The sequence below is a fragment of the Apostichopus japonicus genome, chromosome 16, assembly GCF_037975245.1.
Source record: "Apostichopus japonicus isolate 1M-3 chromosome 16, ASM3797524v1, whole genome shotgun sequence".
In the NCBI taxonomy this organism is placed as follows: Eukaryota; Metazoa; Echinodermata; class Holothuroidea; order Aspidochirotida; family Stichopodidae; genus Apostichopus; species Apostichopus japonicus.
In genome coordinates, this window is record NC_092576.1 from 25,606,472 (window position 1) to 25,621,937 (window position 15,466).

The 15,466-nt window shown below is 37.8% G+C and overlaps 1 protein-coding gene across 11 annotated transcripts in view; it reads left to right on the top strand.

The window, feature by feature from the left end:
• LOC139982453 (uncharacterized) overlaps positions 1 to 15,466 on the top strand; it is a 564,762-nt gene that overhangs the window by 503,662 nt on the left and 45,634 nt on the right. For 7 of the 11 annotated variants that reach the window (XM_071995344.1, XM_071995338.1, XM_071995343.1 and 4 more), the window contains exons 17-21: positions 7,733 to 7,758; positions 8,649 to 8,681; positions 9,403 to 9,479; positions 10,438 to 10,493; positions 12,058 to 12,177. In XM_071995344.1, the coding sequence (XP_071851445.1) occupies positions 7,733 to 7,758; positions 8,649 to 8,681; positions 9,403 to 9,479; positions 10,438 to 10,493; positions 12,058 to 12,177 (312 nt within the window). Of the gene's footprint in view, positions 1 to 30; positions 105 to 3,421; positions 3,520 to 5,592; positions 5,641 to 7,732; positions 7,759 to 8,648; positions 8,682 to 9,402; positions 9,480 to 10,437; positions 10,494 to 12,057; positions 12,178 to 15,466 lie in introns of all 11 variants that reach the window. The other 4 variants (XM_071995336.1, XM_071995341.1, XM_071995346.1 and 1 more) reach the window with 1 other exon arrangement.

Consider the following 15,466-nt stretch of genomic DNA (forward strand, 5'->3'; position numbering starts at 1 on the left):
ATTACAGTGAATCTCTTTCTTCCTCTTCAGTTTTCAGTACTGTCTGCTGCCACCTACTATTGCATCTTCCTCTCTGGCAAACCTGAAAGCAAGGAATGTCTACGGTACAGTAAAAAGCTCTCATTGATATTCTAGTGGTTTTTACCAGGGAGAATTGTAATGGAGTTAGGGGGGTGGGGGTTGGTGAAACTTTAAGGAAAAATAGGGTGGTGGCCGAGTGGCTAATGCATTGGGTTTATATAAGATCTCAGGATTGTGGGTTCGATTCCAGCTCTCGCCATTATGTTGTGTCCTTGGGCAAGGCACTTTTATCTCGACTGCCCCTCTCCATCCAGGTGTATAAATGGGTACCTGTGAGGTAACTTATGCGTGTGCGCTGGATTCTCGGCAGCCAGCCTGATGACCAGGGATTCAAAGCGCTTCTTCAGATGACTGTGCCATATAAAGCGCTGTACAAAACTAACATAGCATAACATAACAAATCATCAAGTAAACTTACTCAGAAGAAAACTGGAAAATAGTAAGTCGCAATAAGCCAGAAATGTTCTGAGATTAATAATACAGAATAGTTTGACTATAACTAATAGTAAATTACTAATTACTACCGTCAGTGACCAATGCCCACCCCCCCCCTCGTGCTTCTTCAACTGCCGTCTCCACCTATCTTGCCCCTGGCCTCAGTCCATTGTCAAACCCTATCCAGGAGTTTTGGGGGCTTATATATGAAAGGCTTGAATCTTCTTAAAAAGTCGAGATGGGTTCAAAGGGCCAGAAGCACACGACGATCCTAGTGGTGCCAGTTTAACCGGCACCCTGACCCAATTGTAAATATGCTCTCACAGTTGCCCGAGGGACCAGGGTATATGTTGAAGCCCGCGGGTAAATAAACTAGAAAAAAGACCTGCCTATCCGTCGCTGTTTCAGTCCCCTACAGTTAACGGCATATGTCCAGGGCGATATTCGTCCGGGGGTATTTATCCGGAGGGTAATTGTTTAGGGGGTATTCGTCCGAGTAGGTAGTTGTCCGGGTGGGTAGTTGTCCGGGTTTTTTTTTTGTCCTGGGGGTATATGTTCGGGGATATATGTCCGAGTGGTAGTTGTCCTGGGGGGTGTTGTCCGGGGTGGTATTTGTCCGGGGGATAATTGTCCGTCGGGTAATCGCCAGGGGGGGTATTGACTGGGGGGTAATCTTCCGAGGGGTATTTTTGTCTGGGGGTATTTTTTTGGTCACGTCTTTTTCAATAATACAAAGGTCCAAAGGGGAATGTTTTTACCCAAGTAAAGCAGCCGGTTGGTTCCTAGGGTACGGAATTACGTTTGTCAAGTTTCTTTTCGTTGAGCAAGATTATTTGAACTTTTACCATAATTTGGATTGCAGTTGTTTTGATCATTTGTTTTGTAGATTTTCTCAGGTTATATTTCTACGTAAATTAATTATAACAGGAATTTACAAATAACAGACTGTGACGGTTATAATGACCAATATTCACCATTTGTACTTTCAACTTTAAAACACTGAAATACTCTTTAAACTGTATTGGCGATATTTCCCTGATTATGACACAATATTTAATAAAATAGCTATTAATTATTAACCTAATATTGATAATTGTTTCAATTAATGATTACAATATAACATGTGTCAAGTTCGGAAGGACAAGAAGGTAGTATACTCTCCATCTTTCGAGTAATGACATATATGTGAGGGTTAATGTACAATATCCTCTATGTATATGTACGTGATACTGTTCGACCGATAATCGGTTAGATAATCGGCATCCAACCAATTATTAGACAATCAGTAAATAATCCGCATCGGCAAAATCCGTAGCGCCACCGATTATTTGGAACCGATTATTACGTTCCACATAAAAGATTGTATTTTTCCGCGCTTTTGGTTCACCACAACCACAACGGGAGAAAAATGTAGATCACTCGATGCAACGCTATTGAAAGCCGAGAAGGAAACGGTATTGCAAGTCCCTCACGCGAGATTGTACTAATGCTCTTTGATGTACTATCCAATGTCGGCAGTTAACATCATACAGTATACCCGCAATAAGCTTGGGGGGGGGGCGACGATTTTTTCACTTCGCTTACTGCATCTTACAAAACCTCCTTTTATCCATGTTTAACGATTGATAAGAACGATTTATTGTCTTGACTAAATATATAACGAAAGCAATATACTTTGGAACCACTTCGGCCGTTCACCGTAGGTGAAAACTGGAAAGTGAAAACGATAAAATTAGGATACGTTTATTGTGAGTTCTACGTACATTAGGCTAGCTGGCTAGAGAAAGGTTAAGCTTCATAACTGTTCAGTTTGAAAATGCGATCAAGATGTTACAAGTGCGATAAAACGATGAAACCAAGGCTCCAAATACTCCTAAACATGTTTGGCGACAGTCCTCAGTAGTTCTACTGCATTACAGTATTGTGTGATTAGGCAAACATTCTTACGCATATTGTTGCATAAAACCCGAAGCAACTTTTTTTCCCTGACCGCATGTACCATACGTGCTAAAATAACCCCTTTGCAGTAACTGAACTCCGTTACCGCAACCGACAAAGGCAAGTCTTATTTCTAGCGACACGCGTGATCATTTGAAACAACGTTCGATCGGAAGGTTTCCCTCGAGGATGTTAATAATTGAAAACTTGAAGCAAACGTTCTGGATTGTTTTATTTATCATGATAAAATAAAACTGTTAGCAAACTGCTTATCCACTAAAGAGCATGTGAGAGAGAATGCGTTAAAGTAACTTACTTTTATGCATATTTTTTCATATCAGATTATATATTTTGATATCAGACTACGAAATAACAAACATGTTATTTCCGTGCGATATACTTTTCAGTTTATTTTCGTTGGAGTTGTAACACGGATAATGGTTATTATACCCGATGTCAAAGCTGTCCCTGACATTTCGTAGCCAATGGCTACTATTTTCCTCCTTCTGTAGTCTGTACAGCACTGTCAATTACTGTGTTGTGGTGGGATTGCAATATTGCGACTCCTCGTTATAAATGTACAGCGCCCTTTGTATGTTTACGGTGTTCTTTATTTGCTCCATTAATCTTTACCGGGAAACGTTAAGTCGTTCATTTACATATTTGATTGTATTGGCCTAGAAGTTGGTAATCATGCGTAACACTAAATCATACTTCGGGCCAGTTCCACGAAAATGATGAAATAATTGGTAATCGGTAATAGGCATCGGCCCGATTGTCACAGGAACTAATCGGTATCATATATTCGGTCGAACACTAGCACGTGACGGGGTTAGGGGTGGTTGGGGTGGGGGGGGGTGGGAGTTTCATGGTCCCAAAGGTAACTACGAATTCCCAATTTCTCAATTATCCATGCAAGGTCAAGTTACAATATTTCCTATAGTCTCCTGTTCTATCCATTTTACAGTTTTCTGGATTCCTTGCAGAAATAAGGAACGCCAGTATCTTCTGGATCTTCAGTCTGGTCGCTGGCGTCTGCACAAAGATCGTGAATCATTCTTTCCTGTAAGTAATGCGTGTGAGTTATCGTTACCTTTAACTATTTACTTTAGGTGCAAACATAAGTTTCATATGTCGTAGACAGTTTAAAAGAAATGAGTTTCCACCTAAGTCCATCTTTTAGTATACATTTTAGTTGTTGCCATCAGTTTGTTTTAAACACTAAAGCGTAAAAAAAGATCCAGACGGAGTGCAGATACACATTCTTGTTGCTCTTCATAGGTTTGAGGTTATTGGTTTAAGAAGTTTACTTTACGTCGTTAATTTCCGAAATCATGTCAGATGCTGCTCCAACTAATATAGATTTCCTTCACATACGTACCGCCCACCTCCACCACCATCCATTTTGCTCACACATCAGGCAGATTCATAAATGTGAAATTCCGAGTTTAAATTCGCTTTAAATTAGTGAAATTCCATGTTCATGGCATTCGGAATAGAAGTGGACTGTAAAGACAGTTTTAAGAATCTGAAGTACTGTATGTTATACAGTTTTAAATTTTTCATTTGAATATATGGTCTTACCAGAAGATTATACTATTTCTATGCATTTCCTGCTGTAAATCGTTGGGATACAAGTCAAGAAAGTCTAACATATTATGGTTAACCACTGTAAATTCCTATTTGTTATGACTTATTTACTTCCCGTCCTCTACTTTAAATATCAAACCAAAGTTATAACAAAATGATCATTAAATATTAAATGGTTGCAATCATTGCCATCATAAAGTACAGAAGAGCTAGCTATAACCATGACGTCATTAAAAAAAAGACAACTAGAACACTTTCATGCCAAAGAAATTATAGGACGAAAGTCCTAACAACCAACTGCTGTATCTGCTATATTATGATTTTTTTCCGTCATATTAAAACTCCTTATATTAAAATGTTCATGTTACACATATCGACTGTTTTTGATAAATGTGTAAAGTAAGGTAAGGTAAGGCAAGGCTACAGTAAGTAACCAAATAATAGAAATATCCATTGAACACGTGGCTGTACTAGGGGTGGGGTGTGCTAGTGTGAACCCCCTCCTCCATTCATATTCATCAATATATTCATATCCACTGAACACATGGCTGTAGCTAGAAGGGGGTGTCCTGATGTGCACTACCCCCCCCCCCCCTAGTCCAGTTACCAGTCAGCTAAATGAAGGAAATAGAAAAAAAGGAGAGAAGTAAAGAAGAGAAGAAAGAAGAGAGAATAAATAAAGAAGAGAGAAAAGAGAGGCAGTAGATAATAAGCGGGGGTGGCCTGGCCCGGGTACTAGTAAGCCATGCCACTAGAGGCCATGCAACAGACCCTGCCCCCCTCAAAAAAATATATATATATAAAACAAACTCCCAAAAAATTAACTAATTATTATGTGGGATGCTTGTAGTGGCTAGCTATAAACGAAAGGAGGAAATTGTTCCTATTTTTGTTAATATATCTACAAGTTATAATATTTGATCAAACAAAAGGAAAAATTAAGAGACATTAACTGAAGAATGAGAAATCCTAAACATATATAAGCAGTTCAACGCTTTGCCAAGAGCACCATTACCTCCAAGCCACCTAACATCACAACAATGTCTCCACTTATACCCATACTCAGGGCAGCATTCCCATGCACAAGGTGACAAGGGAAGGATCCACCCGGGGCTCCAACTATACTAAGTACGCCACTGAAGAGAAGGAGGGGGAATTGGAAAGACAAAAGAAAGGGGGCGTGGTGCAGCGAGGGGAGGAGATTGGAATGTATATGTAGACGATTCCCTATTTCATTTGAAACTTATATGCAACTTATAGTACAGGTAGAGGTTAAGCCCCATTTTAGCACAGAAATACCGTTAACCTCAGCATTTATTTAAGCATGGACCCAACTAGGGTACCTCCAAGCTTCAGCGGACACCTGTCCACTGGGCCCAAATCCGTTGGACTCAGGCTTCGTTTATCAACACATCCTGCCGGTATTTTCATCTTTAGTCTGCAAAACATTGCACCCCCCCCCCCTCCCATTATGCTTGTATAATGATCTGGCATCGCACTTGATTGAATACCATTTTCCTTAACAATTTCTATATGCTTTAATTACAGATGTTGAAAATTGGGGAAAAACTGACGGATGCTGATTATGCAAATGAGGTAGGACACGGAATATTCGTCAGATTAGAAAATGGTCGTGTATGTGTGTGAGGGGGGGGGGCGTGTGTGTGGGGTGGGTGTAGAGATGAAGGAGGCTCAGCAAGTTCTCACTGGTAATCGATCATGTTTGGTTCAATTGTTCAGGTTTTAGGTTTGTGTGTAACAAATAACATAGGCCTATTAAACGCATTATTTCTGCATCATTGTCACTAAACAGCTACACGCTATGTTTATACATATTATTTGAATATTCTGGCGTTGATGTAGGTTGCGACTACATGTGTTTTTAAAGAAAATCAGTGCAACTCTTTTAATGCCTCATTTATTACCTGAAGGAAATTTAAAAGTGACGCTATGCCATGAAACAATTTGCTCCGTAAATGCATCTTTACATGAGAGTTAATCATGATACATGTTTGGTTCCTTGCCTTAGCAAAAGGAACCTATGTAGTCAACTTGCGTGTGTGTGTGGGTGTAAGCGTGTGCGTGTCTGTGACACTTGCTTGAGTACACTGTAACTCAACAAGGGAAAGTTGAACTTGACTCAAACTTGGTATATAGATCGGCCATAGTGAGAAGGTGTGCCCTATTGTTTTTGGTGCCTGTAAAGGTCACCAAAGGTCAGTTAGGGGCCACCACCAAATAAATAAATAAACAAAGCAATAACTCCCATTGACAGGGTATGACATGGTTGATATTTTAGGACGAGTTGTAAGAGGGTCAAGGGAATATTTCCAACATAACTGTCATGTGATGCAAGGTCAACAAAGGTCAATTAGGGGTCAAAAACTAGTATTTTTGAAATAACTTGAGAACGAAATGTCCGTGAAGGTTGAGGGTTACTCTATTGTAATCCAATAGTCGACCCGCATCTGTGTCACCTTTGACCTCCGGTGACCTTTACTAGTTTCTTGGGTTATTTACATATTTGTTGCCATGTTCAGATCTCAAATGTTCTGATCAAAATTGTCCATGAGTTGACCCCTGTGCGACCTTTGTGTGCAAAGTTATCAGAGGTCAAAGTTTTGTTTTGTTTATAAGTACAGTTAGGATGGTCGTACAGAATTGTCATGTTGCTTGTCAGCAAGAGAATGTCAAACTACTTCTGACTAGGGGGTCAAAAGGTCAAAGGTCAAATCGTGGGAAAACATGCTTATTTTGGAATATACGGGACAAAGAAAAAAAAGTGTGTCAATATTTTGATACATGATATAACGCTGTGTGCTCTATAGAAACAACCATCCTTCGATCGGACTCACGGTTCTCAAGTTATGGGTGTCCAAAGGTTGGTTTTGATATATATTTTTAGCAATACTCTGTGTGTGTTCATTAGAGCACAACACATTTATAGGACAGAGTGCAGGCGATTAGCCAGGAATTTGCCAATGAAGGGGCAAAACTCAAAATCTCAAACTCAAAATCTAAGCGTAGCGCCACCATGAGTTGGCGCGAAGTGCCTAAGAAAATGTTGGCCAAATATGCCTCACAGATCGCTGGATATATGACACTTCCGAAAGCATTAAAGCGCATAAAAATAGGGGAATAACTAGCGATATCATAAAAAATACTGATGTGCAAAAAACTGCCCAATAATAATAATAATAATAATTTTTGCATCAACTTCCATTGACGAAGTCTGACATGACTGATATATTGGAACAAGTTGTGAATGAAGTAGGGGCATATTTTCTAAAATAACCGCTATATGATCCAAGGTCATCAAAGGTCAATTATGGGTCAAAATGTGTGTAATTTTTCTAAACTTCAGAAACTTCCACTGACAGGGTACTTTGAGACTAGTTGTGAATGGGGTAAGGGATCATTTCCAAACATAACCGTCATGTTTCAGCTATTAACATTCAGGACAGAGTGCATATATCAGGACAGAGTGCATATCACGCTTAAATAGGACACCTGGTTCTCAACAGGTTCTCAAAAGGACCAAAGGTTATATAACCTACACGACATCTCCACGTTGTGGTCTCTAATGCTATATAGTTTAGCTCACACTAGTAACGAATAACAATAATATCACCATATTTATTTTCCCAATATTTATATTTTATCTATTTTATTCTTTCGTTTTACTTAGGTCAAAGCCTTCCGGAATTACTACAGGTAGGACTATATCAACACTCACCAGTTTTGGTCATAAACTAGACAGAACCCTCAGTCCCCACATTATTAATAACGTTAGATTGATATGAATTATAGTGCTGTTTATGTTCAATAAAATCTACGATCCATATTTTGAAATGATGTAAGCTTATAAAAAGTTTCAGACTCTTAATGGATGCATTAATTTAGTGTCCATATTTAATTGTGATTAGACTTTCATGTAAAATAATTAATCCTAGAACTGCAATGTATAATGATGAAAGCGATTCAAATTGTAATCAAATAAAGTTTGATATAATCCAATATTAAAAGTAAATTTCAGAGAATCATTGCTTGTTATTCCACCAATCACTCATAATGCATCAACCTTGAAATTATTTAAAACACCTACTAGTGAAAATCACTATGAAAATCATGGGGATATAAAAATACAACGTTCTGAGGAATCATTGTTGTCAGATGTACACTGAGGGACTACATTGGAAATACGTCTGCTGGACAAACCTTTCTGTGTTATCCCTACACCATATGATTTTTTGTTGTATTTTGTTTGTTTGGTTTGAAATAAATCATATCAAAGCAAAATGAGACATAACATACAAGGTACATTAAACAATCATCACCCCCCCCCCTCCTTCTCCATAACAATTATCAAAATAAATTTAACCTTAATCATAAAAGATGAGAGCAAGAAAAGTATTGAATCAATGAATAAAGATCAATATAAGAATTATATATGTTGATTTCATGTTCATGTTATAAAATAAGAGGTTATCAGCCTGCATTGAATAGTCATAATAAGCAACATGAATCACTTAGAACAGCTTTTATAAAGGATGTCATCATTTGACACATATGGTAACATCTCTCTCCCTTTATTTTATCAACAGCGAGGAAGAATGGCAACTGACATACAATGCCTCGTAAGATCATAAGCCGATGTAGCCGACAATGGCTCTGCTGCTTTTTACGTCGTTTTTGACTGTCGAATTAAGCAAACCGCAAGATGGTAGATGTTTAAATAAAACCATAGTAATTAAAAATGATTCTTTATCCACAAATGACAGCCACGACAGTTTTACGGTAAAATGTGTCCAGTTTAAAATCTTAGTTGAAACAGTTTTGTGAAAGACACTTTATCACGGGGTAGTTTATTATAACCGAGCCTCGCAGCTGTCACAAGTAGGCCATAGATATTTATGTTTGTACATTTAAATGGATGTAATTTTATTATTGCAATAACATTCTTGGAACGATTAATATATTTGAAAAGTGAGATCACTTAAAATTATCACATTAAAATTATGTAACAGAGAGAAGAACGAAAAAATCAGTTGAGGAATCTTTTGAAATTTGATCTACCATACTGTTTCATGCCAGCAACAGTTTTCTGAAAGAAATGATAGCATTTTGTTTATTAAATCATGATGTATATCATGTGTAAACTGTATATTATATAATTAGATGTAGAGAAATCATGTTATATTAACACTTAGCTGGGTACGTGTTGTTCAACATTATACAGAAAAGATTGAGTAACGTGAGAGGAACAATCATCATAAGTTTTTAGACGTTTTTTATTAATTTAAGATCTATAGCGAGACTAGTCACAATTTTTATCTTCATAATTTTTTTGTTCTACAGATTTTATCGATGTAAACTGCCAACATCCATCAGTCCTGCGATGATACCGGGAACAGCAAAATCAAGGAATGTAAAAGGTATTTTGCGGCAGATAACACTCTGGGAGTTTATTCAATAAGCGTGAAGAAGGTGCTAACTATTTGCGTGGGTGCTGAGAATTTGGAGTGTACGATTGTGTGTATTTGAAAGGGCGGCAGGAGGGGGGTGGGGGTGGGGTGGGTGGCAGGTGCGAAGGGTAGAGTAAATTTTCGGAGAGAATTATTGCAACTATATGCACTATATACATTTGCATATTTTGGTTTCAGCACAGCCGTGAACTTCTTGCGTTGTCTGCTAGATAGTGGTTGTGCATATACCATTCATTCATATAGCACGTATAAGGTTAGGGCCTATCCCATTGTGTATGGGTACATGAGATGGTTCAAAGTGTTCCAATCCTTTGTAATTTATTTTATGAATTTTGCAGTGAAACTGACTTTTCATATGTAATATTCCTGTAGGTGGAAGAAGTACCAAGATGCTGAAACGATGAACAAAGACATGTTACAAAATTGACTGAAAAGTTAACCTTTTACTATATTTCTTAGTCTAAACGTTTTTACTGTTTTTTTATATTTTTCAATTCAATTTACACTCTGCTGCGAGTTTCTTCTAAGGTAAAATGCGCGCAGGGGTGGGGGGGGTGGCTTGTATGTTCAAGCAACCAATCTTAGTAATGACTATTCACTGATAATGACTAATAATACCAAAGTGACGTGAGAAACACCTTACTATCAAAATTGCAAAGTATCCTACTAAATTTAAAAGGTAGTTAATACACCTATTCCTTCGGTACGTTTTAATATTGCTTGTTTATTACTGTTTGAAAAATGAATAACTAGAAAGAGAGATGCATAGAGAGAAAGATTCCATCAACAAAAACAAAATAACAATTGAGAAATATTTTAATATTTCAGCATTGTAGTTTTATTTTGTTATTGTAGGTAAGCACGACTAGTAATATATAAATGTTGTTTTAATTTTCTTTCTCTGAAGTTCTTTGGCCGGAAAATATCGGTCAACCTGATCTGCAGTCCGGCAAATGGAAACAGGTTGGTGATAAGATGGTAAACGTTTGTAAGGATCAACATGGTCCATGTTTTTTTAAGTAAATATAGCCTATTTTAACTGCTAGTGTAAATATCATTGTGCTGTGGAATATCCCATTGGAGCGGGTAATTATACAACTCTGACACAGTGTGTGGTATGCGGCTTAATCTGTTGCAAACATTTTCAAGAATGAAATAAATTTATCAGTCATTGTTGTCCATTCTGGTTAATTGTCAGGTAGGAATATGAATAGAGAGACGGTGTTGGGGTAGCTTTCTAGTCACTTCGCCCAACAACCATTTCGCCCAACTGCCATTTCGCCCAACCAGCCTGGTCATTTCGCCCAACCAGCCTGGTCATTTCGCCCAACCAGCATGGTCATTTCGCCCAACCATCATAGTCATTTCGCCCAACCAGCATGGTCATTTCGCCCAACCTTATTTTAACTAATATTCAGTCAGAATAATATTACTTTTTCTATTCCACTAGTTCAATTTGATTTATTTTGGGTAAGGTTACTTCGTAATAGGTAAATAAAAAAATGAGGTCCGCTCGATATCGATCGGAGTCTGAGCAGTTATTTCGGGTATAGTGGGAGGATTACACTACTTTAGGCGTTTGCGCATACAATGGAAGTTACATTATTATACAAACACAGGGGAATCGGTCTTCATAAAGACCTATCAAACCTAGGTCTTTATGAAGACCGATTCCCCTGTGTTTGTTGGGCGGTGAAATGGTTGTTGGGCGAAGTGACTAGAAAGCATCAAACCTAACCCCTAAAACACTGATCCATCCTCAAGATTCCTTAATATTCGGTTCGTATCCTGTAACGTTAAAAATTCCCGAACGTTTCCTTACTAAAGTTATACAAAGTAAAGGACTTCAAGTTTCCTTAATATTCCTTAATATTCGAACGTTTACTATCAAACCTAACCCCTAACACACTGATCAATCCTCAAGATTCCTTAATATTCGGTTCGTATCCTGTAACGTTAACAATTCCCGAACGTTTCCTTTTGAAATATCATATTTAATCAAGGTTCGGCGAAATGACCAGACTAGTTGGGCGAAATGACCAGGCTGGTTGGGCGAAATGACCAGGCTGGTTGGGCGAAATGACCAGGCTGGTTGGGCGAAATGACCAGGCTGGTTGGGCGAAATGGTAAGGTTGGGCGAAATGGCAGTTGGGCGAAATGGTTGTTGGGCGAAGTGTCCTGCTTCCTTGGGGTAGGGGGGGGGGAATGAGCGGGGTTAGTAGGTTCTATTTGGTGGTTTGGGAAACTTAGGATATCCTCATGCTCACTGATAGCTTCACAAAGTGATGACGTTAGATTAAACAAGTAGTGGAATAAATATGAAATAATATATTAAATGAGTCTAAGATTAGGGAAGAGGTGAACAAAAGAAGGCTCTAAGCAATGTATGAGATGAGGGGCTAGAGTGCAGACAGACAAGTAAAAACCCGAATTAGAATTTGAAGGACTTTATTCAGATAGTTTCAACATCTTTAGTAGTAAGAGACAGGTTAAATATTGTGTAAATTTTGGTCATTTTATTTCATAGGCCGAAGACATCCAGACTATTACAGAGCTGTGTTCAAATGCTGTCGTCATCAATAACGAAAGCAGTCAGGAATCACAGAAGTCAACAATGGAACTCCTGAAGAAAGCATCCAGGCATGACGTAAGGCTATATTGAAGTGATACGGTGACGTAGAACTAACAGATACAAAATAAATATTTAATTTTTTGTTCTCCCCAACTTTCGGTGATTTGATAATGAGCCGGTTTATCATTGTTGGCATCAGAATTAGATAATATAGGACCATCCTAAATAAAGTGTGATCTGATTAACAAAATAAGAGATTTTTACCCAAAAATATTGAGGTAAAACAAACAGAAAACTGACTAGTGGATTACTGTACGCTAAGGAAAATGACAATAATCCTCTTAGCTACTGAACTATCCGCCATTTCTAAGATGTTTTCAGATACTTTAAATGACTGAGGTCCGGTTAGTTGATTGACTTATTATGAGACATACACAGAAAGGAAATTGAAATATAAAATATTGATCTGTATGCTCGGGAAAACATTGCTATTCCAGAAGTGACCTTTATTAGAAGCTTTAAAATCCTCTTCTTACCCTTGTTGAATACTAAAACCAAAATTAACAGATAATTAATCACTTAAATTTAACTAAAACGAGAAAATAAAATAATCGCCAGTAATTATTCAAGATAGTGCAATGTGGTTTGGCAACATGTCTTGAACCAGAACTCAAGTAATGTAATGCCAAATGTTAGCACTAAACCCTAGCATTACCTAGAAAAAGTCAACTGATCCCTATCGATACCGCCCCCCCCCCTCACTGGGCTACTCTGCTAATAAGCACAATACACCATAAAACATGTAGACAATGTATTGTTGCCTTCATTATCCAGAGCAGATCTCAAATACAATGTCACTGATGTAAGTTCAATTACATACTTGAATTTTCAGTAAACTCCAATTAACCTGACAAACGCACACACCTCCCTCCCCCTCAAATTAAATATCTAATAAAAACAGCAATAAGTCGCCCGCACAATATATATGCTGCATATTGTCTTAAATAATACAGGGTTTCCCTTTTCAGTCAGTCAGTCAGTGAATTCTTGGCATTTTCATTTTACTCCCCACTCAGTCCCCCTCCACTCTTCCCTTACTCATGCAAGTTAATCAAAAATGAGCAACCTATCAACAGACATACACAGTATTAAGCCTTTTCAAAGTAAGACTCACATAACAGGTAGCATCACTGAGTTAAAGGTATTTTGTCATTTTACAACTTTGAATAAAATGTCTAAAAGTCTCCCCACCCTCAACTAATAATGAATAAATAAGTGCAAAATTTAAACAATGTAATTGATACAATTGTGAAATATTAATATAATCCAAGTTTGCTAAATAATTATGATATGTGAAAATTACTTAATAAAGTAAACGTAAAGAAAAATCCCCGAACATAACAACCAACTACAAAATATTCAGTATCAGAGTGATTAATTTAACTTAATAACCTTACACCAAAACTGCCTAAAACTGTTAATTACCTACTTGAATATTCATTAGGTCCTCACATGACCCTCCCTTACTCCCAAGGCTCCAATACAACAAGTAATATCACATAGTCTACACAACAAGGAAACTACAGAGCCTTCTGTTCTTAAACAACATCAACATAATATGTTTTCATTACCTAGTAACCTGATATAAAACGAAATAAAAAGCAACACAAAATAAAAAAATAATATCAAAGAAATACATTTAAAATATGACTGTATTTTACTCTGGTTCCCACATACCCTAAAAAACACTTTTACAGCAAACCCGTCCCCACCCCCCTTTTGTATTTAACTCTGTATAGGCCTAGTAGATTAGCTCATCACTGATCCCCTCAAAACGGAAAGAAATATTGCAACCCATAATACAAACTTAAACACCCCTGTTTCACCCCATAATGATATTAGCTGATGTACAACAATGTACTCATGTAACACCCTTCACTAATACCCCCATCCGCTAAACTTCTAAGAAAATGACCCCATTACCTTAATCATAACGAAACATGTCTTTATTTATAGTTCATTATTCTATTAGTCAGAAGTCACTGTCAATCCTGCATGTACAATTCAATGACAGTTTTGTTCTTATCCTACACTAGAATTAGCTACAACTGAACCGTAAATCAACCCATACCACTAACATCACATTTAATGCCCCCCCCCCCGCCATGTCATGTTGCTTTTTGTAATCAGCGTGTCAAACTACATCTGACGGTGAGGTCAAAAGGTCAAAGATTGAAAAATATGCTCATTGTAGGAGATACGGGGCCAAAAAAGGGTCAATATTGTGAGATATGATAAAGCTCTAAGTGCTCTATAGAGGAAACCAACTCCTGCTTCAATCGGACAACCGGTTGTCAAGTTATGAGGGGCCAAAGGTTGGTTCTGATGCCTTATTAGCAATAACATTGTGTGTGTACATTGGAGCACATAACAATTTTAGGAGAGATTTCACATCATCGAGGGGAATATTTTGATAGAAATCATCAGGTCATCAAAGGTCATCCAAGGTCATTCAATGTTGCTTATGTGCTAAAAACTGCCAACTTATGCTAATTTTTACAACAACTTCTAGTCACGAAGTCTGACAGGGCTGATACATTGGGACAAGTTGTGAGTTAAGTAGGGGCACATTTTCCAAAATAACCGTGATGTGATCCAAGGTCACCAAAGGTCAATTGTGGGTCAAAATGTGTTGTTTTTGGCAACATCTTGTGAAACTACCTCTGATAGGGTCCGACCTTGCTGATATTTTGGTAAATGTTGTAAATGGGGTAAAGGATCGTTTCCAAACATAACGGTCATGTGATTCAAGGTCAACAAAGGTCAATTAGTGGTCAAAAACTGTTATTTTTGCAATAACTCAAGAACCAAATGTCCATCAAGGTTGGGAGTTACGCTATTGTAATCCAACAGTCGACCTGCATTTGGGTCACCTTTGACCTCAGGTTGACCTCCAGTGACCTCTATAGTCGATTCTTTGAAGTTTGTGGGCATATTCCAATATAAATTGTCCATAAGTTGACTCCTCTGCAACCTTTGTATGCTAAGTTATTAGAAATCAAGGTTTTGTTTGGTTTCGTAAAAATTCTTAATAAGTACAGTTAGGATGATTCTGTGAGTTCTGCTCATATCAGACACCTGGTCCTCAACAGGCTTTCAAAAGGACCAACGGTTGATTTGTGATATATTTGTCAATAACATTGTGTGTGTACATCGGACCACATAACAATTTTAGGACAGTGCTGCTCCCCTTGTAAATATTCCTTACAAGCAAGGAACCATAATGCCCTTGGGCTCTTGTTAGATTTTCTTTCCTTACAATAATCTGAACTGTACTATTTGATGTATACAGGCATGAGACTCT